This window comes from Eschscholzia californica, unplaced genomic scaffold (assembly GCF_041429995.1).
Source record: "Eschscholzia californica isolate CP2 unplaced genomic scaffold, dmEscCali1.0.p SCAF_1, whole genome shotgun sequence".
NCBI lineage: Eukaryota > Viridiplantae > Streptophyta > Magnoliopsida > Ranunculales > Papaveraceae > Eschscholzia > Eschscholzia californica.
In genome coordinates, this window is record NW_028238198.1 from 27,892,941 (window position 1) to 27,918,939 (window position 25,999).

Genomic DNA, 25,999 nt, shown 5'->3' on the forward strand with positions numbered 1-25,999 from the left:
TTATGAATTTAATTAGATTTTTATTTTTAATATTTATAAAAATATTGTTAAGGGTATCTGAATTTGAAAAATTAGTGTTTGAGGCATCAAAAGTTAAAAAAAAAAGAACTAGTGTTTGGGGGAAGTTAACTAATGTTAATGATTGTTTAATGTCGTTACTTTTTGGATAATAAGTTGGTCCACGCTCCAAACTCAAAAAAGATACTATCACGTCCCAAACTCATCTCCTGGTATTTATGTTTGTCCCATTCGCAAAATAACTGAAATATACTACTGAAAATAACTGAAATGTACAACTGAACTAAGCGCGTTTTCGAGATTTTAAACTCACTGTGGAACTTGAAGTGGAGCTTTTGCCTTAGCAAGAAATTCCTATAACTAGAAAATGAACTAATTGACTACAAAGATACTTCCATGAGAGGAGAAAGAGAAGAGGGTGAGTTAAGGTGCGGTACCATGAGAAAAATCTACCATCTCAAATGAACAATATAATGAGGGGTTAATTCCGTTTCGCTTCTCAATTTGTTACCAACTGACCATTTTAGTCTGTAATTTTTTTGAAACTTGCTGATTTTACCTCTGTGACATTCATATAAAAAAAATATTTTCTTTCTACTTTTTTTTTGTCTTTTATTTCATTTATCCTCTAGCTAATTTGTCTTATATTTCTCTCTCAATTCTCACTACCACCTTCATCTTTAACAGACTAAATCCTTTTATCTTCACAGTCTTTTTCTCTATAATACCATTTTCGTCGTCTAACTCATCTTCCATCATCATCATTTCCCACCCTCCACCCCCCACCCCCGAGAAAAAAAACTCATATATGATAATAAGATCAGAGTGACAAATTCTAACTTCTGTACGTGGAAGCATCCGTTACCTTAAAATAAAATTCTTAATTTAGTCAAAAATCACCTCTTTTTGGCATTACAAGAACTGTATTTCAATAATATTGGTTGATACTTACCGATGATTTGTTCATCTAAATCCCGCTCTTTTAAGAGATTTAATTGCCGTGCAATGAAGCCATTAAGATCTAATTCATATTTAACAGAATAAACACACTCGAACGTAGAATATGAAACTCCTTCTACCTTGTCGATTGTTTTTCTTTTAGAAAATTGATTGATTGTAGGAGATTTTTTAAGCTGTAATTCAATATAATAGTATACAAATATTACACATATTTGTAAGAAATAATAAGTACACTAATAAAACAAAAATTAATTTTTTTCGATGTTACTGTTAGATTGTCTTTAATCATTCAATTTTCTTCCACTTGTAATTTGAATGTTTATGGCTTTAAGAGAGTGATAAAAAACTTACAAAAATATATATAAGTAAAAAGAGCAACAAAAAACTTGACCTATACTTTATTTTATTTTGTAAAATTCTTAGTTGCAAGTTGCAACCATATTTGCCTTTCTCCCTTCATCAAAAAAAAAAAAAAAAACCATATTTGCCTTTCTCAACACAAAAAAAACCATAGTTGGCATTGACCATGAGCCAGTGAGGTAGTAAAGAGTATTTTAGCACCGACAATCCATATATCCACTTTCTATTACATAAAGGAAATATCACATCACATCAACGACGCGGGAAAGAAAATATTTATCCTCCTAAATCTCCGTCCGGCCGCCTCCATCATCTCATTTTCTGGAGTCCCACCATTACCTTCTCGTTTTCAACTTCGTGTTAGATCACACGGAGTTATCATGCATTTTGCTCCTCGATCCAATCAATAGTTACTACTAATTCTTTCCTAGAGAGAGAGAGAAAAAAAATAGAGTTTTCAGTTGCAGAAATTAAGGCCTTGAATCTCTCTCCCGATTAAATCGATCGATCGATCCATTCAACGAAGATGAAGGGGAACAACTTACCTCTCCTCACTTTTGAACACAAAAGGTACCTACCTATCTATCTATCTATACCTATTTATCGATCTATACACGCGTCCTTCAATCCCTATTTTTTAGCTAATTTCATTTCGTTTATCTTTTATTTTTCTAGGTTTTTTTTTTCCTCTTCTTTGGGTTTCGATCGGTTTAAACTGTTTAGACCAATGTCAATTACGTTCATTTCTTAGTTTAATGCGCGTAAATATAGATATATTTGATCGTCGATCTCGTTGTCTGGTTTCTTTTCTAGTGATTTCATCGATATTGTCTATAGTTCCCAAATTAGTCAATTAATTTGAGCTGAGAATCACAGAGAAGAAGAAGAAGAAGTCTCTTACCTTTTTTTGTTCTTGATTTATTTGACCTATCCTTCCAATTATAATGCAGTTGTGAGGAGTTAGGGTTTTGGAGGGACTTTGTGTGTGTGTGGGTAGTAGGTTTTTTTAGTGTGGGTGTTTTCATAAGAAGTAAGAAATAGGGTTTATGGTTTAGTATAGTTCGGTAGAGGCAATGCTGATGAAAGATATGGGCTGTAAGACCAGAATTCTCTGTCAAATATGTTGTTATCCAGAGTGAGTAGGAGTATATTGGAAGCTGACTCCAGGTACACTAACCGATTTCATGCTATTTTCTTCATTATATTACATGTAGTTTTTAATTTTTCTTGGAACTGATTGTTTCCCATGGATTGTTAGAGATTTAAAGATATCTTCAAGTATTATTAGGGTCTGAATCTATTTTTCTTAATCAGGGATTCCTATGGTTTTTCTGTGAGACCTCAACACTTGCAGAGATACCGAGAATATGCTAATATATACAAGGTATACCTTATTGGTTTGTATTGGTTGAACTGGAGTAAAAGAAGATATGCATTTTTTAGTAGTATGTGTCTTCTGACATTGTTCATGGTTTCAGGAAGAAGAGGAGGAAAGATCGGAAAGATGGAAAGACTTCCTGGTAAGGCAAGCAGAGCCTGCTGAATTGCCCATAAATGGCTTATCCAAGGAGGAGGGGCAACCGGAGTCTGCTCAACAACCTGGAGATGTCTTATCGAAGGATGAACTTAGTGAATCCTTGCATTCTGAGTTGACTACACCAGTAGCAGATATTGTTTCAGGGAATGGTGTCGAAAAGAATGGTTTGGATGCCCTTACTTCTGCTTCTGATGATTCAGATGAGGGAAAAGTGGCCACAGAAAAGGAAACAAAAACCCATATGGTTCAAATTTGGGCTGAGATAAGACCGTCTCTTGGTGCCATTGAGCAGATGATGAGCTCTCGTTTGAAGAAGAAAAAGAGTTCGCTGAAAGTTGAACAAGATGCCAGAAGTGGAGGCCATCTTGCTTCGGTTGAAGAGGTGAAATCCAGAAAAGGATCGTCCGAAGAGGACTCTGATGATGAGTTCTATGATGTGGAGAGATCTGAATCAGTTCAGGACACCTCTTCTACTGATAATACAAGTGCTCCTGGTGACGGTGCCAATGCAGATGCTTTCTTTCCGTGGAAAGAAGAGCTGGAGTGTCTTGTTCAAGGTGGAGTCCCTATGGCTCTCAGGGGAGAGGTACAGTTAAAAAATTGCTACTTGTTTATTGGTAGGTGAAAGCTGCTCATTTCTTCGTTCAACATGTTATAGTTGTGGCAAGCCTTTGTGGGGGCAAAGGCACGGCATGTGGATAGCTATTACCAGGATCTGCTAGCTAGAGAAACTAATGTTGGTAAAGAGAAGGATCCTGATGGTTTGGACAACACTACTAAGGTTCCAAGTACAGACCATGGATGCGAACCTGAGAAATGGAAAGGGCAGATTGAAAAGGTATTTACATGCGTATGCTCCAAATTCCATTATATTCAGTAGTTCTCAAATGAAATTCTGCCAAGTTTATCATCTTCAAGCTTATTGTTTTCTCTTTTGTAGGATCTCCCTAGAACATTCCCAGGCCATCCTGCTCTCGACGAGGACGGTAGAAATGCTTTGAGGCGTTTACTCACGGCATATGCTAGGCATAACCCTTCCGTTGGATACTGCCAGGTACCTTTTCTTGAAGGGGATTTTTTGTTTATGTATTTTGAACTTCTCTTATCATAAACTGTTGACAGGAATGAATGACATCTATAGCTCCCGTTTTCATTAGTTTCCCTTCTACTACTTTAGTCACAATCTATCTTGTGGTACTCATTAAGTTTTTGCACTTCCTTTTTCATTCCATTCGCAGGCCATGAATTTCTTTGCTGGGTTACTACTACTTTTGATGCCAGAAGAAAATGCTTTTTGGTAGGTCCCGAGGCATACTTCTCATTTTTTTTTTTTTGAAAACTTTGAATTAATTAATCGAACGAAAGAATAGAAAAAGGAAAATCAAGAAAAGGGGAGGCTTATATCAATTACATCTTAACTTATAACCCCCCCCCCCCCCCTCCCCCCCCAATTTGAAACAAAATCAAGGTAAGAATAGGCTCTAGCCCACCCAAAGCTCCAGGAAAATAAAATTCCCAACACATATTCCTCTTCCACCTTGAAGGCTGCACTCGAATCCTTGGAGGTTCCATCATTCCTAGCCTTCCAGATAAACCAGTATACTGCGAACGGAATTAGGCTCCAGAGACCTCTCTTCGATTTCTTGATAGGGATCTTCCCCCAATGAGCTAATAGCTGGTCTGCAGACCCAGGAAGACACCATTGCACTTCTAAAGAGCTAAGAAAGAAGTTCCAAAGCTTCGAGGCTTCCCCACAATGGATCAGCAAGTGAGAAAAAAATTCTTCACTGACTTTACATCTACGACATCTATTAGGCAAAATCATACCACATTTCTGAAGATTATCCACCGTGGGAAGCTTACCTAGCACTGCTGCTCACAAGACAAAGCTCACCCAGGAATGAGGGTCGACCAGAGAGAGCTGAACTCAAACTGAACCGACGAAGATGCTGAATGACTTATAAGCCTAGAATAACAATTCTTTACCGAGAGGACATCTTTATCTGCTCTAATCCAGACCTTCGAGTCCTCCTTACCTAAACAAGGTTTAAACTGATCTACAACCCTCAGCAAGTTAGCATAGACTGGGACTTCCCAATCATTTAGGTTTCTCCTCACAGTAATATCCCAAGAGCCCAGCACCCTGTTGAAATGGCTAGAGACCGTCCCTCTTTGGAGGAAGAGATGTAATATATAGCTAGGAATCTATCCTTAAGAGGGATCGAGAGACACCAAAACATCCTCCCAGAAGCTAATAAGACTGTCATCCCCCAATTTCCACTTGGTGATTTTATTGAGATCCTTAGCTCTTGCTACTATACCCTTCCACACACTGCATCCATAAGCTGCTTTGATGTCACCTTGACTCCATCCTCCTTTATAGCTGCCATATTTCTCCACGATTATACTCCTCCACAAGGAAGTTTTTTCATGACCAAGTCTCGAAAGCCACTTGGATAGTAATGCATCAATCCTCCATCCTCTACCTCCTTACAAATTGTCTCCCATGCCACCCAATGAATTCTCTTAGTATTTTCTTTATCGTGCCATAAGAACTCACACATCTTACTATCAATCTCTCTCAAAACCGAAGCTGGCATATTGAATAGAGATAGATAGTAAAGAGGGAGAGCATACAAGACTGACTTGATGAGAGTAAGTTTGCCCCCTAGATAACACTTTTGCTTTCCAAGAAGATAATCTTCTATTGACCCTCTCCACTACTGGATCCCAAATAATTTTGCTTTTGTAAGCTTGTTCCAAAGGGAGACCAAGATAATTAGGGGGAAGAAAGCCCGGTACACACCCAAGATCATCAACACAAGCAACCATGGGAACACTAAGAATAACCGGCATAATCACTGATTTAGAATAGTTAACTTTTAGACCTGAAGCAATTTCAAACCAAATCAAGATATCTTTTAACTTGGTGACCTGGGTCGAAGAGGCCTTTAAGAAAAATAGAGTATCATCCGCGAATTGGAGTTGATTAACCGATGTTGCATCATCTTCAACTTTGAATCCCTGAACCCACTGCTTGCTTTCTGCCTCACGAAGACAATGGCTAAGAGTTTCCGCAACCAAAAGGAATAACAAGGGGGATATCGGGTATCCTTGCCTGAGGCCTCTCGAGCTAAGGAAGGGCTTAGTTGGAATGCCATTTGGAAGAATAAAGAAGGAGGCCGAACTAACACAACCATAAACCAATGATCTCCATTCATAACCAAATCCCATCTTCTCCATGACCTGATAAAGGAAATCCCAAGTAACCCTATCATAGGCTTTCTCTAAGTCAATCTTTACTACCAATCCTTGTTTGCCTTGCTTTCTCCTTGAGTCTATGAGCTTGTTGGCTATCAAAATACCTTCAAGAATCTGCCTTCTAGCCACAAAGGCACCCTGAAAGGGAGATATCAAACCATCCATAACCACTTTGAGCCTGGAAGCCAACACCTTAAAACAATCTTGTACGTCCCACTCACTAAGCTGATAGGCTTGAACTCAGAAAACGAAGGGCTTAGTCGGAATGCCATTTGGAAGAATAAAGAATGAGGCCGAACTAACACAACCATAAACCCATGATCTCCATTTATAACCAAATTCCATCTTCTCCATGATCTGATAAAGGAAATCCCAAGTAACCCTATCATAGGCTTTCTCTAAGTCAATCTTTACTACCAATCTTTGTTTGCCTTGCTTTTTCCTTGGGTCTATGAGTTCGTTGGCTATCAAAATACCTTCAAGAATCTGCCTTCCAGCCACAAAGGCACCCTGAAAGGGAGATATCAAACCATCCATAACCACTTTGAGCCTGAAAGCCAGCACCTTAGAAACAATCTTGTACGTCCCACTCACTAAGCTGATAGGCTTGAACTCACAAAACGAAGAAGCATTGTCGTTCTTTGGAATTAACACTATGAAAGTATGGTTTAGCCGCCAATCCATCCTGACCGTATTCAGGAATTCCCCAACCATAAGTGATGGGTCATGAAAAGTGTCCCATTTGAGTCGTTTAATTTAGGCTAGATAGTATGTTTCGAGTCTTTGTTATAATAAAGTGATTGGTTTTCTTGATTAGGTGTCTTTTGCAGAGTGAGGTTTGAAAACGATTAAAAATGATAAAAATATATATGAAGGTTATTTTGGTCATTTGGAGTTGAGGTCATTTTGGTAATTTGGCCAAGGTCAGTGCATGGGTGAAAAGTAGAGTTCAAGACGAACCCGTAGGAGGAAACAGAAGTCAAATCAGAGTCCGGACGAGGGAATTATGTAAAGTCAAAGTCATGTCAACATTCGGTCAACACTCGGAACAATGTCGGACACGAATCTGGTGCACGGTATACCAACAGACACTTGTCGAAGGCCGGAGGCCGTCATATCAAATTCCCATGTTCCCGCTGAGCATCAAAAAGGACCCTATGAGCATGATTCAGTGTTTCCGGTGCGTCCTATTAGCATAGTCCCAGATCCCACGTTTTAATCATAACCACCCACCTCCGCGTTTTCAAGATCCTACGGCTTGTGCGCGTCTGTCCTAATATTATGCTCCTATGTTACCCGAATCTGCTTAGCTTCCGTGATCCCTTCACCTGTGGCCTAATTTTAGCCATCCTGATCCGTGCACTTCAGATCTATCGACCAGTGCTTGATGCCGCACATTAATTGAATAGCCGCGAAGCATGATAGTGCCCGAACTTCCCACCAAACCTAGCCGCCCCACCAGACTTGGTTAGTTTAGGGTTTTCTTTATTTTAACCCATCGAAATTACTTAATAGCCCCTCCTTTTTGTCCAACTTTATTTTCAACCAATAAGAAACCTTCCTTGCACCAAAAGCAAACCCAACTATCCCCATTTTATCCTTTTCACCCTTATCAACTAAAACCGTAGTCAACAACCAATATAAATAAATCTCTTCCTCGTATTTTTTAGTAGACTTGAACAACCCTCTCATTCCTTCTTTCTCTAACCTACCCCTCTTTCTCTACCTCTTCTTCTAGTTCTAACAACAAAAAACCCCAGTCTCCATTCTTTTCTTCTAGTACCCATTCCATCATAATTTCTTTTCTTACCTTCCTTTCCAATCTATCTATCTTTCGAACATTTCTTTCCGTCTTCATTATCTTTTCTAAAATTCATTCTCTCATCTTCTCAACCAAAGATTTAGCACTTTGAAGTTGGGGCACAATTTGGATCATACTTGGAGAATATTTGGTGACTACTTTTCTTTGTTTCATTTATTTCCATGTATTTTGTTTTATCATGTATATGTCTCTAAATTTAATGAGTAGCTAATCTTGTATCTAGGGTTTAGAGAAAGTCATATTTGATATTTCTTGAAATATGTTATTGGTTAATAAATCCTTACATTGGGCTTTAATGTCTATTAATTGTCATTTTATATAGATTCGATAATCTTTTCATTTATTCATGCTTCGTAATGAGATGTTTCATGCTTTTGTGAAGTTCTTAGATAGGTTATCCTTGTTAGATGATGAATGATAGTTAAGGGGCAGTCTTTATATGATAGTCAGCCAAATATATATGATTTTCAAATTTGTTAATTAAGAATATCTTTCGAAATCTAAATAGTTCATTATGTTAGATTTTGAGTTATATTGAAACAAAGGGGTTAGTTAATTAATTGCATGCTTTAGGGAGTCAATGTATTTGGTGGAATCAAAACCCTAGAATTCTTTCTTATCTTGTTTTTTTTGTTCTTAATCTATTATCATTTTTAAAAAAAAAAAATAGTTTTCAACAAAATCCAATCAAAATTACAAAGAGGTGTTGATTTAAGACTTGAAACGAATTTACTTATCCCTTGGAACGATATCAGGACTAACTATAACTTGATCCCGTATATTTCGAGAATAGACCCATTTTGGGCCTATCAAGTTTTTGGTGCTGCTGCTGGGATCAAAAAACCTAATAGGCCAAAAATAGGTCTATTCCCGTAAGTATACGGGACCAAGTTATAGTTAGACCGGAAGTCCGAATATCGATCCAAGGGATAAGTAAGTCTTAAATCAACAAGATGGAAAAGAAATCCAGGGTTTTGATTCCACTAAATAAATTGACTCCTTAAAGCATACAATTAGTTAACTAATCCTTTTTCAATATAACTCAAAATCTAACATAATGAACTATTTAGATTTCGGAAGGTATTATTCATTAACACATTTCAGAATCATATATTTTTAATTGACTATCATATAAAGACTATACTCCTTAATAATCATTCATCATCTAAAAAGCATATCTCATCTGATAACTTAACCATAGCATAAAATATCTAATTATAAAGCACGAACAATGAAAAGATCATAAATCTATATGGAATGACAATTATTAAACATTAAAGCTTAATAGAAGGATTTGTTAACCAATCACATATTTCAAGAAAGATCAAATATGGCTTCCTCTAAAACCCTAGATACAAAGTTAGCTACTCATTGAATTTGAAGACATATTCATTAATAAAACAAAATACATGGAAATAAATGAGACAAAGAAAAGAAGTCACCAAATCTTTTCTCCAAGTATGCTCCAATTTCAAAGTGTCAAATCTTTGGTTGAAAAGAAAATGAAGAAGGAAAGAAATTGTGAGAAGTGGAGAAAAAGATTTAGATAGATTAGAAAGAAATTAGGGTAGAAGGAATAATGGAAGAGAATGATGGAGGCTAGGGTTTTTGTTGTTAGAACTAAAAGAAGAGGTGGAGAAAGGCTAAGAGAGGAGGGAGTAAGAAGGAATGAGAGGGTTGTCCAAGTCTACCAAATAATTGGTATTGAATGGTTATTTATATGGTTGGTGACTAAGAGGATAAGGTTGAGAGGGTTAGAATGAGAAAGTTGTGGTTACTTTTGGTGCAAGGAAGGTTTTTTATTGGTTGGAAATCAAGTTGGACAAAAAGGAGGAGCATAAAAGTAATTTCGGGGACTTAAAAGTAGAAACCCTAAACTCATTTCGTAATGGTCTGGCGGCTAGGAACCTAGGATAAATGACACGGCTACGGTGTAACACGAAGGAAAATAACTAACTTGCGGAAGGGACATCATCCGTCGGATGAAGAAAACACGGATCTTGATGGATATGAGTGCACGAGACTATTGGGAGTAAGTTGCAGCAGAAGCACCGAATCATCCTCTTTAGGGCACATTTCCTTGCTTCATGGGAACACGGAACTTAGATGTTCCACCATTTAGATTCCGCCATGTCATCCATTCTTATCCCACTAGCCAGATAGGTGACATAAAGTATCCCACCAGTCAACAATCTTTGACGTCACATAATTCCCTCGTCCCGATTCCGAATTGACTTCCATTTTCTCCCACGGGCTCATCTTGGACTCTACTTTTCACCTATATACTGACCTTGGTCCAATTTCCGAGAATACCCTTGACTCCAAATGACCAAAACATCCTTTCATGTCTCTTTTTCTCGTTTTTAACCATTTTCATACCTAACTCTGCAAAAGACACTCAATCAAGAAAGCCAACCATTTTATATAATAAAGACTCGAAACGGACTATCTTGCCTAAATTAAACGACTCAGATGGGACATTTTCATGATCCATCAATAAGCATGAAATCTTCTCTGGTAATCTCCCAACTCCTGATGAAAAAACTCAAAGGAAGACCATCTGGGCCTGGTGCCTTATCACTGGCTAGCTCCTTCATGGCTTTCTTAACTTCCTCTTCCTTCACTTCTGCTTCCAGTAACCCATTGAGCTCAGGGTGAATAGTAGGGAGATTCATGTTATCTATAGAAGGCCTCCAAAACCTATTCTCCGAGTATATCGAGCTACGAGTATATCGAGCTAAAATGTTCAGTAGCAGCCACTCCAAGATCCTCTTCCTCAGAAATACTGTTACCATTATACTCAAAGGGTACTGATCCTATTTGCTTCAGCCCTACACTTGATGATCTTGTGGAAGTAAGACGAGTTCCTATCCCCTGCCTTAAGCCATTGCACCCTAGACTTCTGCCTCATGCTAAACTCTTTTAGGTTAAAGCAATTTAATGAGCTCCATCCTTGCTACTTTCCTCTCTTCGAACTCCTGACTAGGAAGGTTCGACCCCTCTTCTGCTTTGTCCCAGCCATCTATTTTCACTCCTAACCTCTTCATCCTATCATTCATTCTTCGATATTTATCCTTAGACCACACCTTAAGCTTTTCTTGATGAATTGAAGCTTTTTCCATAACGCCTCACTACAGGTACCACTTACATGGCATTCAGTCCACCAAACTTCGATACAATCTAAGAAATCTTCCTCCAACATCCAAATCTCTTCAAGGCGAAAGGGAGGAGGCTTATTCTTTATTACCTCTGTCCTAAGGAGAACGGGTGAATGATCTGACACCATTCTAGGCAATATGTGCTGCTCCACCAAAGGGTATTTCCCCTCCCACCCTTGACAGATGAGAACGCGATCTAATAAACTCATGGAATGATTCTCCTGGTCACTGAACCAAGAGAACTCAGTACCATGCTTGGGAAGATCAATCAGGCAATGGCTAGAGTTCCAATCCTCAAACCCTCTCACGGTCTTCGTTGTTTTAACACCATTCCTCTTCTCATGAATGAAACGTACCCCATTAAAGTCTCCCCCCAAACACCAAGGCAGATCCCACTTTGACGCAACTAAATTCATTCTAACCAGAGCTCCTGCCTAAACTCCTTCTTACAAGGGCCATAGACACCAGAGAACAGCCAAGTAAATCCATCCTTAACATTCTTAATAACCAGATTAACAGAAAACATCCCAATGTACTGATCAACTAAGACAAAATCATCCAAATTCCAAATACACAAAATACCCCCAGACGCACCGATGGATAGCTTATCAGCGCAACCATGGTTCCCCTTCCCCCACAAAAACCTAACTACAAAGGGGTTCATACATGAAATTTTGGTTTCCTGAAGACAAACAAAAGATACAAACATCTCCTTGACAACTTTCCGAACCGCTAGATGCTTCGCTGGGTTGCCGAGCCCTCGTATGTTCCAACTGATAAGATTTAAGGACATGGAGACTTCTCAACCCCTGCGGACTTGCTAGAACTGGAGGTCTTCTTCTTCCGAACCGCCATACTCCACTCCAAGTATTTGAGTTCTCTGTAAAAGCCAGTTGCTATCTTCTCCCCTAATGACCCTCATTTGTTAGCTTTTCTTGCTACCGAAGTCTTAGCTATCACCATGGCTGCTTCTCCTTCATATACTTCAACACTAGATTCCTTCGTCTGTTGTTCCGGTGGGACTATCATATCTAGAGGTTGGATTAAGAGAGGTTCTTCTTCCACCTTCTCCTCAGCTTGAGAACTCAGAAGAGGGATATTCTCCCCTTGAATTAGGCAAGGACCAGATCTTTGTTTTGGAACCCACAAAAACCTAGTCGACCCCAGTCTCTAGAATGTTCTTAAACCTTTCCTCATCCACTGGCCCCCTCCTATCTGATTCATAGAGGCAGCTCCCGAGATTGGACCACCCCTCACTGGGCTGTGACAAGTATCTTCCACTGGGCCCCCACCTGACTTTCCACTCGCTGGGCCCTCATAGATTGGGCTTTCCTTCACTTCTACTTTACTGCTGGCACCTCCCCTCTTTGGCACATAAACCTTCTTGACATAGTTGTTCAATGTAAGACCATCATGTCCTTCTATGATGTATCATGTAAATGGTGCGTCATTGATATAGTTGTTCAATTGATATTCTCTTGACCAATCTTGCTATCTTTCAGGACTTTGATGGGTATTATTGATGACTATTTCGATGGCTACTACTCGGAGGAAATGATAGAATCCCAGGTAATATCCGATTTTAGTTTTTTCCCTCCCATTTAGGTAATATTACCTTTGAGAAATTACAAATTAATGAAGTCAAAAGATATTTTAACTAAAAGATAGGAATTTTTACTCGTTGATTTTAAATTTATTAACCTAACGTCTTCTATATCTTCAGGTGGACCAGCTTGTATTTGAGGAGTTGGTGAGAGAAAGATTTCCCAAGCTAGGTACCTCTTTTATAAATGTTTATGATCAGCTATTTTTTATTCATTAAGTACGGCAGGTTGCGTGATTTTTGTTATCAATTTTATGCTTGTGCAGTCAATCATCTGGATTACCTGGGGGTGCAGGTTGCATGGGTTACTGGACCGTGGTTTCTTTCCATTTTTGTTAACATGCTTCCATGGGAAAGTGGTCAGGTTCTATTCAATAGTATTCAGTTCCATTTAGAACTGTTTTATCGTCAATTCGCTGATATTTGAACCATTTTATTAATTTACTAGTTAGATAGAGATGTTTGTATCTCTTTTGTTAAGTTCTGGTAAAGATTGTCTCTATCAGAAAGTATATTATGGTTTAGTCAATTAAAGTTTTTCTTTCTTTTCAGTTCTTCGGGTTTGGGACGTGCTTTTGTTTGAAGGAAATCGCATTATGCTGTTCCGAACGGCATTTGCTATAATGGAGTTATATGGTACTGGGTAAAAACATTTCAATTTATCATTGGTATGCATGTTTAGACTTCGACAAGTAAACTGTATGTCAGTGATAGTACTTTAGAGCATACATCTTATGATGGTTAGTTTTTGGTAGGTCCTGCACTGGTTACAACAAAGGATGCGGGAGATGCAGTTACTTTGTTGCAGTCGCTTGCTGGCTCAACATTTGACAGCAGTCAACTTGTATTGACTGCATGTATGGGTTTCCAATCTGTAAATGAAGTTAGATTGCAAGAATTAAGAGATAAACATCGTCCATCAGTGATAGCTGCAGTTGAAGAGCGAGCTAGAGGGCTTCGTGTTTTGAAGGATTCCAAGGGTCTTGCATCTAAGTTTTACAGTTTCAGGCATGACCCTGGGTCACTGAAAACAGAAACAAATGCAACAGGAGAAACTGATGTACAAACAAATGGAGATTTGGAGCCTCAATCAAGTAATCTGGATGATTTTCTTGGCAGTGCAACAGGGGATTCAGCTGCAGATTCTGTCCCAGATCTTCAAGAACAGGTTATATTTCACATTACATTTCTATTCTATATTTTTTATAATCGCTGTGAAGGAAATTTAATATTCTTATGAATTATGAGTCATTCGACATCCATTCAGAGTCAATGAGAAGACTTTTTTCTATTGGTATCCATTCTCAACATTATATTCCTTTGTTTAAGAGCTGATAATCTTATTTAATTATTTATTTTTGAACTAATCCGATTCTGAACATCCTTACTTATGAGGTTCTTCTCAACGTTTAGGTTTCGTTAGTGTTGTGTTTGTGTATATCTGCAATATTTGCAAATATTTACGCTTTTACGGCTCTAGTTATCTGATCGTGTTGTCTATAGTAGGTTTAACCATAGTAATCAAATTTTGGTCCACGTAAATTCCGTTGAAGTCTGTGCCGTTCTTTTTTAATGATGTAAAGTGAGAAAAAAATGATCATCTATCTAATCCACATTGAAATAGATCTCTTGGAGACATGACACATACTTTTTGTTCCAATAATATCTCTACTTTTAACGGGGAAACATTACTTGCAGGTGGTTTGGTTGAAAGTAGAACTATGCAAATTGTTAGAGGAGAAACGATCTGCCATTCTAAGGTAAATAAAGGTGTATCTCTGTAATGCCTTTTTTCTGTTCTTGAGAAGAAAAAATTATATTAAAAAGCCAAAAGGTAAAGAATGATTACAGCGTTAAATTCCAACTTTCAAAGAACAAAAAAAAACGAAAGAGAAGAAAGAAACGGCCTCCTGTAGCATTACAACCCACCACTCTCACATTGGATGCCTAACATCTTAACGTTGAATTTTTGTTGGTAACCCATCTTACTTTAAACAAACCCTTGAAAACCCTGCAATAATTTATATTTTCTCACTCCTCTGCAACATTAGTCGTGTAGTTATGGTGGACCTGAGGTAGAATGATGTTATGTGTGATTTAGAATCCACTTTATATAGTTTTCGAGCTCAGACAGCATCAAATTTTTATTATGACAGACAAACCACTGAAGCTCAGTACTTGTCAGTAAGTACTCAAGTGGCAAGTGCATTCAGTGAAACCAAATGCATTTGTGGCCTTTTTGACTATTAATGTAGAGGCGCTTCTTTATTTCGTGATACCTCTGTTTTGTGTTAATATGGAATATATGATTGGAACTGTCATGCGTACTGGAATTGCTGATTGTATTGAGAATTGCTTGGATAAGCGATTTAGGTTCAGTGGTTGTCTGAAATTACTTTTATTAATGCTTTACTAGTTAAAAGTAACATTGTGCACAAAGGGCTGAAGTAAATGTGGTTCATGTTCTTTACCAGAGCGGAAGAATTAGAGACGGCACTTATGGAAATGGTTAAGCAGGACAACAGGCGACAATTAAGTGCAAGAGTAAGTTGAAGTAGTTACAAACTTACACATGACCAAATCAGCTGTTTTGCTTTTGTAGCCAAATAAGAGCCTTTTTTGCTGCATGCTTTTACCTCTGTAGATATTTTAGCAATTCTTTCCCTAAAAAATGTTAATTTGCATGTTTTTCTGATATTTGTTAACAACTCTAATGATCATAAAGCATGGCTCTCATTAGGACCAGATATTTCGTAAGTGGCTGATTTATTGTAGATTGCTTAAATCAAAGATTTGCGGGTCCTGGGGTCATATAAGGTTTCAAGTGTTGTTTTTCTGTTGATATTTTCTTTTCTCCAAATAAGCACTAAAAGTAAGCATTGCTTCTTTTGATCTATCATCTATTCGTCCTGCTGACAAGGAATGAGCATCTGGATTTGGGTAGTTTTTCTCAAGTTTGATTATTTCCTCCTAAATGTACATCACAATGATTACATTATTCTCAAACTAGCATAAAGTGATTCATCACGCAATATTAGGTTTATTGGCATGGATGCTTCGTCTATTCTTTTATGATATTCTTGTTATTCAAGTTTGTACCTCGCCCTATGTATGTTTCTTCTGGCAATTATTTAATCGAAAAACTGGGTTCATGCTTATAATTTTTTTAAAGGAATTTGCATTCATTGTATAATGTACCAAATTTATGCCTGCTCAGTCATTTCAGGTGTCCCATCTACCTCTCCCAAACCCCAAGTCTGAAAAATGAGATTCTTTCTTATCTGCAGGTTGAGATGCTGGAGCAAGAGTTAGCTGAACTGCGACAGGCCCTTACTGATAAGCAGGAACAAGAACGTGCAATGATCCAGGTCACCACTTTTCTCGATATTCCAAATACTACTTGTTTGCGAAGACTGATCCTTTTCATTCATGTGCGTTCATAAACTGATGATGGCCCACTATTATTTAGGTACTAATGCGGGTTGAGCAAGATCAGAAGGTGACTGAAGATGCACGCAGGTTTGCTGAGCAAGATGCAGCCGCTCAAAGATATGCTGCAACAATACTTCAGGTTCTTTCCTGTCTTAGACTTACTGGCTAGATGATGTAGACGTATCTGAGAAAAAAAACATTTTTTTCCCACAAAAGAAGAGAACTAAAATAATTTATCATGGAAAATAAACCTTCACACTTTCCTTGTGGAACTTGAATTGTGCTTTGGGTAATGCAACTCTAGGAAACCTACTGAAAAAAACAAAGACATAAAAATATGTGGTCTAAGTATTGGTTTGGGATCAAGGAACACTCGTTTAGGAAGAGCTGCTTAGTGCTAAGTTGCTAGCATTTGAATAACTAAACAAAAAATAATCGCGGAGCGCAAGCAGAAAATCTAGTCCTTTTTAATTCTACTTGTTTGCTGTATACAGCACAGGGTAACCACCTAAATCTATCTAACCTTGTCTTGACATCTTCACTTCTGTATTCTATATGTCAAATTTAATTGTAGGATATATGATATGACAATATGTCACTCATATCCTGATATCCAACTGCAGATTGTACTAAAATTTGTGTTTGTATGAGTATACAGAAAAGAAACAAGTTATGACCTCCTAAAGGCCCTCACTCAATTCCAAAATTCATGAAAAATAGAAACTAACCCCAAGAAAGGGACAAGTAAGCTAAAAGTAAAGAACTGCAGATACTGCGACGTAAATACTAAATACAAACTAGTGAAACAAACAGTTTTAATGTGGCTAACCATAAAGAGGTCTGCCCTCAAAGGGTCTCTGTTTACAATACTTTCCCACAAAATATAACTTAAAGTTATATTTTTTTATTTATAGCAATTTTGCGCAAGCACAGATAGGATATACATTCAAATCTACAATAAAAGAATCACTAGAAACCGAAAATGGAGTATCCATGTTACAATTAAATGAATCATATTTTGTATGGCATATCTACTTGTAAGTCTTACAATTTACTTGTAGGAAAAATACGAAGAAGCTATGGCGTCACTTGCACAAATGGAGAAGAGGGCAGTTATGGCAGAGTCAATGTTAGAGGCCACCTTGCAATACCAATCTGGTCAGGTCAAAGCACAACAATCACCAAGGTATAAGAAAGCATCTTAAATGTGGTTATTTCGAGTCAGTTTCTTCTTTAAACTGGATAACCTTGACCCTGGACCGGTGCTAATTTCTTGAGATTTCTGTTTCTGTATATCTCAAACAGTTCCCACGTCACTTGCCATATTTGATTTCTAAATAGAGAGACTTGGTTGTGGTAAAGCCTTACAAGTCGAAAGATCTCATCATGAATAAATAACATGCTTAATTTGCGAGCATTATGTATAGTCGACATTGGAGCCTGACGAAAAAACTATTTTACTTGTAGAACGGCGCAACCTGGGTCTTTACCTGATAGAGTAAATGAGGAGTCAACACAGGAAATACCCCAGAGAAAAATCAGTTTGCTGTCCAGACCGTTTGGGCTCGGCTGGCGTGACAGGAACAAGGTGCGCCTTTTTTCAGATTTTGTAAATCATTCAGCACTACGCAAATACGTCTGTGCAATAGCCTCAGTGATGCTTAAGTTTTCATTTCTCATATCGACAATGATAAGGAGGTCAAATTTTGCGGTTCTAAAATTGCTTCTGTGACCTGGTCCCTATAAAACTGTGGTATTACAACGGCAGCCGGCGCGATCAAATCGGGGCTGTTAGTATTTAAAATCCTCTTGAAACTAAAACCTTTAAATCTTCTAATGTTTGCCTTCTACTCGAGCAGCTGGAGACGAGTGAACTTTTGGTGGATCTTTTTTTTCTCAATCTTTTGGTCGATTTTGGAGCAAATTTCAGTTTGAATCTTCAAGAGTTTTCAAATAATAGGGTTCCCACCTAGTTTTAGCTCGATTCAGTTCCGTTTTCATCAGTTTCTTCTTCAATTTGACTTGCAATTTTCTGAACTATAAAGTGTCTCCACTGATGAGTGAGATGACCCTAGAAAACGGTTCCACTTATTAGGCTCTTCGGGATTTTCTTTGCTACACATTGTCATTTTATTTAGTGTTTCGAAAATATATGACATTTTAATTGGATGTCACAAACTTCTAACAGGGGAAACCAACAACTCCAGTTGAGGAGCCTATCGACAATAAAGCTTCCACCAATGAGGAAACAAACCTCCCTGCGGAGCTGAAAGATACCACCAGCACCCAAGATGAAGAAAAATAGCATTCCAATCAGTAGAACTCCAAGCTCAGCCAATATTTTCTCAGTTCCCCTGGTCAAGAAATTGGCATACCACGACCAAGAGTGATAAATCTGCAGCCTATGTCCGAATTTGTATAAATCCAACCAAAACTGCAACCCTGCCATTAGGAGACAAGCTCAATCTTGTTGCAGGCTGGGGAAATTTTATTAGAACATGAGTGTAGCTGATAATTTCATTATACAAAATTCTTTAGGTCATGTGATCTGTTACCATTAAGGTAGCTAGACCCTAGAATGTCAAGCATCAGAGGGCATAGCGAACGGCTCAATTTTAGGCCATTTATTCAACGGTAAAGATGTATAAACCCTAGTTTTACTAGAGTAAGTTCTGTTCTTCTGCTCGTCTTCCTTACCTGGTAATTACTGATGAAGCTTCAAAATTTGTGGTGTAGAAACGAAATTACACTTCCACTCATGGTCATTTGAAAATGTTTTTAGCTTGCTAAGTAGGTGTGTGTTTTTCTTTTTTCCCATTGTCAGCATCAGACTCTCCAACTCAAATGGATCTAAAACCAACTTGAATTAGTCATTTAGAAGAATGAAACATTCAATGAGTTGGATAAAAACAAACATTCTGAAATTTAACTCAAGTCAATTCGATCCGAGTCAAATTAAGAAAAGAACAAATTATATCTTATAGAATAATCTATTACATATATCATATCAAATAGGAAAAAATGAAAAAACTTCAAAATAAACTTAGTCTGGAGCAAAACTTTCAAGCTGATGAAACAAAATTGAAGAAAGGGAGAAATTGTTCACTTTAAGGAGTTATAATCACTTACAAGTATTACTCAAACAACTAACAATCCATCCTGTGCTATCGGGATTTTAATTCATTGAGATTTTCAAAAAACAAATGATGAAGTCGGGATGTCGTCATAGGAATAGCAGTTTTTGAGTGAGACTTTGAGTAAGATTAGGGAAAATAACATAACATTCCCCTTCACGCATTTGACGATATGTCTAAAAATCTCCATCTTGCAGAAAATTAACATGGTTTTTGAACTAAGACAACATTCTTTTACAATTGAATTGGTATATCCATCTGCATATTCGACATGTAAGTTTGAGTCTCAAAAGATATCAAGCGGAAATAATGAGTTTCTTAATGTGTTTTTTTCACTAGAGATGGCAACTATCTGTTTGCCATTGTGTTACCCTGAGTAGAGGAAACTGGGTGATCGGAGGCGGTCGGATTCAAGTTCTTTGTAGAGGGCATGCCATGATTGTGCTTTCCTTCATATGTTGTGATAAATGCACTTGGATCATCTAATGACCTTTCGACATGTTTCCGTACATTGCACTTGGGACTACTGCATCTGTAATAACTCCTACAAGACCAATCATAAAAATGTCCAACCGATGATATCAATACAGAACGATATGATTTACGTAACAAAAGTATTTTGCAGAAAACAACCCTATAAACAAGAAGGAATATGTAACAAAACACAATGAATGTTAGGCACATGCCCTAGTTCTTTCGGTTTCTTTAGTAAGCCCAAGTCTTTTAGATAGTGAACTTAGTGGTTATCACTCTTAAACATGGGTTCTGCTTAATCACATTAATTGACCAATACATGCTTATGAGTTTCTAATCTCCTTCTTTTTATTTTCCAACTTGTTTTAAGGTTGTTTAACATCCAATAATGTAAGTATTATCGAGGATATTTTATGAACAAAAGTAACAAGTTAACATAGAATAAGAAGTTTACCTTGGATATGGATTTCCTTTCACAACCTTTTGACCGTATTTTCGCCAACGAAAACCATCCCCGAGAATATCAACATCGGGCGACCCTTGCAACACGATGTTAGGCTCTCTTACACCTTGTGATTCCATGCCTACGTCGCTAGACTGGGTATCCTTCCTTCTTAAAGAAAGAAAACAAGAAGACAAAGTCACTAAGGTTGCACAAAAATGGACTAAGCAATCTAAGCATTAACTCATGAACTTATCTTCGTTTACTGATTAGCATGTTAGATTCTTACCTTCGCTTAAACTTTGGTTCATCATCGTCTCCATCAATTCTTCTGCTTCCTTCATTATAGTCCCCACTAAAACCACAAGAATTATCAGGAGTTCCAAGACAACTATTTAATCCGGTTGTGACAGAGTCGTAAATCATCGGAGCTTTGCCCGTATAAGGATTTACCGAAAACCCAATACTACTATGATTCTCCATTCTACTTTCCGATCCTTCATTCCTTTCATTGAAAGAGTTACTCCATAACGTATTACTAGTTTCTTGACCAGTCCCGTCAGATGCAAGGCTTTGCTCTGGTGTCCCTAAAGAGTGACGTTTAGGAGGTTGAGGCTTCGAATGATTATGTTCACCTTTATAAACTATTTCCGCTATTTGCCCATCGAATGATCTTTCAACTTTCTTCTTTACAGGACAATTCGGATGTGTACACTTATAATAACTTCGTGGATACTCGCTACCTTTCACTTGCTTTTGCCCGTATTTTCGCCAATTATATCCATCATAAGATGGTCTATCAGTGTTTATTGTTGGTGCCAAATCTCTCTGATTATCTTTTGGTTTTCTTAATACCAAATTTGATTGATCATTCATCTGGTTCCCTCTAGCTAGTAACGAAAAGCCTCCATGGATATTTGACATGTCCGGAGTTCGACCATGGTGTTTTGCTTCGTCTGGATGGCGAACAAAGGTTGGCACTTGAATTGTTGCTTGTTGATAACTAGTATCAGAACTCCCCTGACCAAACGCAAGATTTCAAAATTAGAAACTAATTTTTTCGATCTTCAAATCTATAAAAAGAATGAGAAGTCAAATACAGAACTTGAGCACAATCTATACAAATATACTGACTGACCAGGTTTGCTAATTGAGAAGCATTTGTCGTCGAAACAAGTTTTGCCAAAGGTTTAAATACAACACCAGATCTGTTTTCTGAATTTAGGGTTTTGTTAGAATAACAAACTGCAGTTCCAGATGCCTCGCCCTGAGAAAAATCCAAAAACAAGCATTTGAAGAGATCTTATGTTATGACAAGAAACATTTCCAAGTCCGAATGCGTAAACATTCTAAATTTACCTGGGACGAAACGAGTCCAGTTGAAGACCTAGTTTCTGCTGGCTTGAGTCTCACAGTCTTGGGTCTAATAGGAGCTACATATGTTTCAGGAAATGAACTAGGTGGTGGTGATAATGATGTGTTAATGGCACCTGTAAGAAGTGTAGAAAAGGACTGGAATTTCGAACACGAAGGTCTTGAGGCAATAGGTTTAGCTATTACTAATCTCTTATCTTCATCGTTGAGTTCCATTTCGATTAACATATGTCCTGCTGATCTTCTAGCTTTCACTTCATCTTGGAAGTTCGATCTGGGGAATAAAAAAAAACTAGTTTAAAATTCAAATTGTAATACTTCGAACTAACAAATTATCAAGTTAGACACAAATATCATAAGAAGCAAACAAGAGACTTTTATTTCGAGTTTGAGCATACACCCTCCTCGTTACGGCATCTTTGTACTTCCAATTGCTACAATTGGTAAAGAAGTAGAGTAATAAATACTACATACAAAGTCTTTCGAGTAAGAATTATCTCGTGAAGCTCAATTTGGTCGATTGGTAACACCAAATACCCTCTTTTGGGAGAGCACAGACTAGAATTGAGGTTACCACATCAAGTTAAGATAGTAGCCATATCACCGGTAAAAGAAGAAAAAAAGATCAAAATGGCTAATATATCCTTGTTTCTTTGAAAGCTATGCGTATTTGGCATACACTTCTTTCTTTGTAATGCTCGAACGTGAAGAACTTACTCACTAGCTTACACACAGCTTAGAACCACAAAGTAATCACTTAAAATCATCAACTCTTTATCCTAATGAAGCTCCAATTTAGGTCATGAATCTACTAATACAAGTGGATCTCTGCTTCCATGTTGGATGATACTTTTCCATTTTCAATCTGCCAATATAAGTGCATCTCCATTTTCAATTTGGACCACACTTTTTTCTTAATCATCCATTTCATTTGGAAGTTTTGTACCCATTTTAGATTCAAGAACAACCTTGGAATCATTCAAACTTAGTAATCATCTCCTATAGTTCCACAGACATCGACTAATACTGGTTGAAGGAAGATAGGAACTTGAACAAATACTTTGTGATAAGGTTGAAATTCCCTACAAGACACCATCTTAAGATTTTTTTTTTCTTGCAAACTTTAGGGTTATAACAAACAATTACAATAATGAGTTCAAAGAAGAACCAGAAAAATATAAGCAAACACCAAACATACACTTGGATATCCACTCTTAGACATGAAAAAAATAGTCTGCAAATCAAAACAAGACTTGAGAGAGAGAGAGAGAGAGAGAGAGAGAGAGAGAGAGAGAGAGAGAGAGAGAGAGAGAGAGAGAGAGAGAGAGAGAGAGAGAGAGAGAGAGAGACACACAACCCATATCCATACTTCTACAAACTATACAAATGAACAAATACAACCCACAATGAACCTATCTGAAAAAATGAACAAGAAAAAGGAACTAACCATATAGACAAAGAATGGTTTCCATGAAACCTCATCTTTTTGAACATTTCTACCACCTTCAATTACTCTGCATTAGAAATCCAGTAGGAACAAGCAAAGAGGACAAAAATTAGAAGAAACCCACACAAGAAATAGATAAGAGAGATGTAATAATAACAACTAGAAACACAAAATGGGATCTAACAAGTGAAGTGAAGCTAACCTTTAAAAAAGAACCACAACCCATTCTTAGTATGAACTTGGGTTTCTCTCTCTCTCTCTCTCTTTCTCTAGTACTCCATCCTTTTGAACAACAAAATGAAAAGGCTAGATAAAGAAGAGACCAATACAAAGTTGCTTTCTTAACTTTCTAATATCAGTAAAGTTGTTTTGTGTAAGATTGGGTAAGCTTTTGTTTTTAAAATAACTAAACGGCTAAGAGAGTTTTGTGATTTCAGCAACTAACCTATTTGAACCCACCAAATTGAGAAAATAAATGAAATCTAACAAAAAAAATGTACTTACAGAATTAAAAATTAAATAAGGGGATTCATTTCTTTATGTGAATTTGAGTTAGTTCCTTTTTGGCCCCCAATATGACTAACTCGTCATTTTGGCCCCCAAATTATCCAGCCTGCTTTTTTGTCCTTCAAGCAAAATTTTAAATTATTCCTATTCTTTTTCTTTCTAAAATTTTTCTCTTCTTTCTTGTATTGCAAACCTCCATCAATATGGGTCCAAGGTTTGGTGAAGGAGATATGTTCGCGGAAAACATCCCATACGCAAACGAAGAAGATGGGACCACTTGAAGCAACGTCTGACAAAGGGATCCCTTCGCTAAACTTTTCTAGAAGGGATAAGAGAAAGGGATAGAGAAAAATTGGAAAACACGAGAAAGGCAACTTAGAACCAAAAGGTATAAATTTTGGTTAGGTTGGACAATCTGAAAGACCAAAATAGCAATTTGGTCATATTTGGGGGGCAAACACGAATAAATTCCTTATATTATTTGTATGTTTATTTGAAATTTATCAAAATTGAGTGCAGTAGATTGTTGACAACTAGGGGGGGGGGGGGGGGGGGTAGTGGAGCAAGACTTTCGCGGACTCTTGAGAGTCCGCGAAAGTCTGAGGCATTCAAATCCAGACATTTGAGAGTCCACGAAAGTCTGAGGCATTCAAATCCAGACATTTGAGAGTCTATGAAAGTCCGAGGCATTCGATTGTAGACAAAATATGTCCCAGACTTTGGTGGACTTCATAGTTTGATGAATTTGTGAAGGATTTGGGACAAATTTGGAAGCCAAAATGTCTTTCAAAAAACAAGAGACATTTGAAGTCCATCATGTGATCAAACAACAATAATAATATTAAAATAATAAATGTCTACCAAATGTCCATCAATGTCCACAAATATTCACAGATGTTTACGAAAGTCGAAAAATATATTTTTGAAATGTTAGTATAAATATATTATTTCATGTGATTAAACAATAATAATAATATTAAAATAATAAATGTCTACCAAATGTCCATCAATGTTCACAAATATTCACAGATGTCTACGAAAGTCGAAAAATATATTTTTGAAATGTTAGTATAAACATATTATTTCATGTGATTAAACAATAATAATAATAATATTAAAATAGTAAATGTCTACCAAATGTCCATCAATGTCCACAATATTTACAGATGTCTACGAAAGTCGAAAAATATATTTTTGAAATGTTAGTATAAATATATTATTTCATGTAATTAAAAAATAATAATAATATTAAAATAATAAATATCTACCAAATGTCCATCAATGTCCACAAATATTCACAGATGTTTACGAAAGTCGAAAAATATATTTTTGAAATATTAGTATTAATATATTATTTCATGTGATTAAACAATAATAATAATATTAAAATAGTAAATGTCTACCAAATGTCCATCAATGTCCACAATATTTACAGATGTCTACGAAAATCGAAAAATATATTTTTGAAATGTTAGTATAAATATATTATTTCATGTAATTAAAAAATAATAATAATATTAAAATAATAAATATCTACCAAATGTCCATCAATGTCCACAAATATTCACAGATGTTTACGAAAGTCGAAAAATATATTTTTGAAATGTTAGTATTAATATATTATTTCATGTGATTAAATAATAATAATAATATTAAAATAATAAATGTCTACCAAATGTCCATCAATGTCCACAAATATTCACAGATGTCTACAAAAGTCGAAAAATATATTTTTGATTAGCACAAATATAATATGCATTACACATTTTGTCAGTGGACTCAAGATCTTAAAATGTCCCCAGGACATTTTGTCTATGGATCAAATGTCTTGAAATGTCTATAAAGACATTTTGTCTACAAACTCTCAATGTCTTGAAAATGTCTATGAACACATGTTGTCAATAATAACTCATCCGAAATGTCTTGAAATGTCTACGGGACATTTTGTCTATGAAAGTCTGTGAAAGTCCCGCTCCACTACCCCCCTAACTATCTTTGCGTATGAATGATTGAAGTGCTTCCATCTGAAAAGGTTGGAACTTCTAAGCTCAGACCACCAGAAGACTAATGTATATGACAATTTTACCCTTGTATTTTGTACTGACTGGAAGGGTAGAAAGGTCAGAATTGGAGTTATATGTATTGGCTTGACTCTAAACCCTTTCTGTTGTCTTTCCAAATGGGTCCAAACTAGAGATCTAGATGATGGAGATAGTACATACTTCTACAGACAAAATTAAAGAAGAATCCAAGGGGATGTATAATTTCAGGAAATAAAATACTAATTAAGATTTCAAAAATAGAAATCTAAATAGGGAATTTTAAGAATATCTAGTGTTATTTATAATGTTTATTAATACTATATTTCTATTAAAAGGCAATATTTGAACTTTGTTGTGCGAAATTCAGCACGCGACAAAATAAAAAGAGATATCAAATAACTTATGAATAAATAATTGAAAATTCTTTG

At 36.7% G+C, this 25,999-nt stretch overlaps 2 protein-coding genes across 7 annotated transcripts; one reads left to right on the forward strand and one right to left on the reverse strand.

The window, feature by feature from the left end:
- The first annotated feature begins 1,454 nt into the window (after positions 1-1,454).
- On the forward strand, positions 1,455-18,941 carry LOC147565725 (uncharacterized). Of its 2 annotated transcripts, none has more exons than XM_086652228.1 (18): positions 1,455-1,908; positions 2,653-2,722; positions 2,817-3,461; positions 3,534-3,713; positions 3,816-3,929; positions 4,114-4,172; positions 12,619-12,685; positions 12,840-12,891; positions 12,986-13,078; positions 13,272-13,355; positions 13,475-13,887; positions 14,418-14,479; positions 15,194-15,263; positions 16,007-16,087; positions 16,189-16,290; positions 17,213-17,337; positions 17,619-17,739; positions 18,340-18,941. In XM_086652228.1, the coding sequence occupies exons 1-18, from the start codon at positions 1,865-1,867 to the stop codon at positions 18,454-18,456; spliced, it is 2,499 nt and encodes an 832-aa protein (XP_086508354.1). In that variant the 5' UTR covers positions 1,455-1,864; the 3' UTR covers positions 18,457-18,941. The 2 variants fall into 2 exon arrangements, with proteins under 2 accessions (XP_086508354.1, XP_086508353.1); XM_086652227.1 differs by having other exon boundaries at positions 1,564-2,505.
- A 165-nt stretch (positions 18,942-19,106) lies between these two features.
- Positions 19,107-23,524, reverse strand: TTG2 (WRKY family transcription factor family protein). 5 transcript variants are annotated; one of them, XM_086652229.1, is made up of 7 exons: positions 23,225-23,524; positions 23,023-23,089; positions 21,561-21,849; positions 21,340-21,468; positions 20,491-21,221; positions 20,214-20,372; positions 19,107-19,829 (listed from the first exon to the last, which is right to left on the reverse strand). In XM_086652229.1, the coding sequence occupies exons 3-7, from the start codon at positions 21,801-21,803 to the stop codon at positions 19,634-19,636; spliced, it is 1,458 nt and encodes a 485-aa protein (XP_086508355.1). In that variant the 5' UTR covers positions 21,804-21,849; positions 23,023-23,089; positions 23,225-23,524; the 3' UTR covers positions 19,107-19,633. The 5 variants fall into 5 exon arrangements, with proteins under 5 accessions (XP_086508355.1, XP_086508357.1, XP_086508358.1 ...); XM_086652231.1 differs by having other exon boundaries at positions 20,214-20,369; positions 23,225-23,433; XM_086652232.1 differs by lacking the exon at positions 23,225-23,524 and having other exon boundaries at positions 20,214-20,369; positions 23,023-23,199.
- Between the last annotated feature and the right edge of the window lie 2,475 nt (positions 23,525-25,999).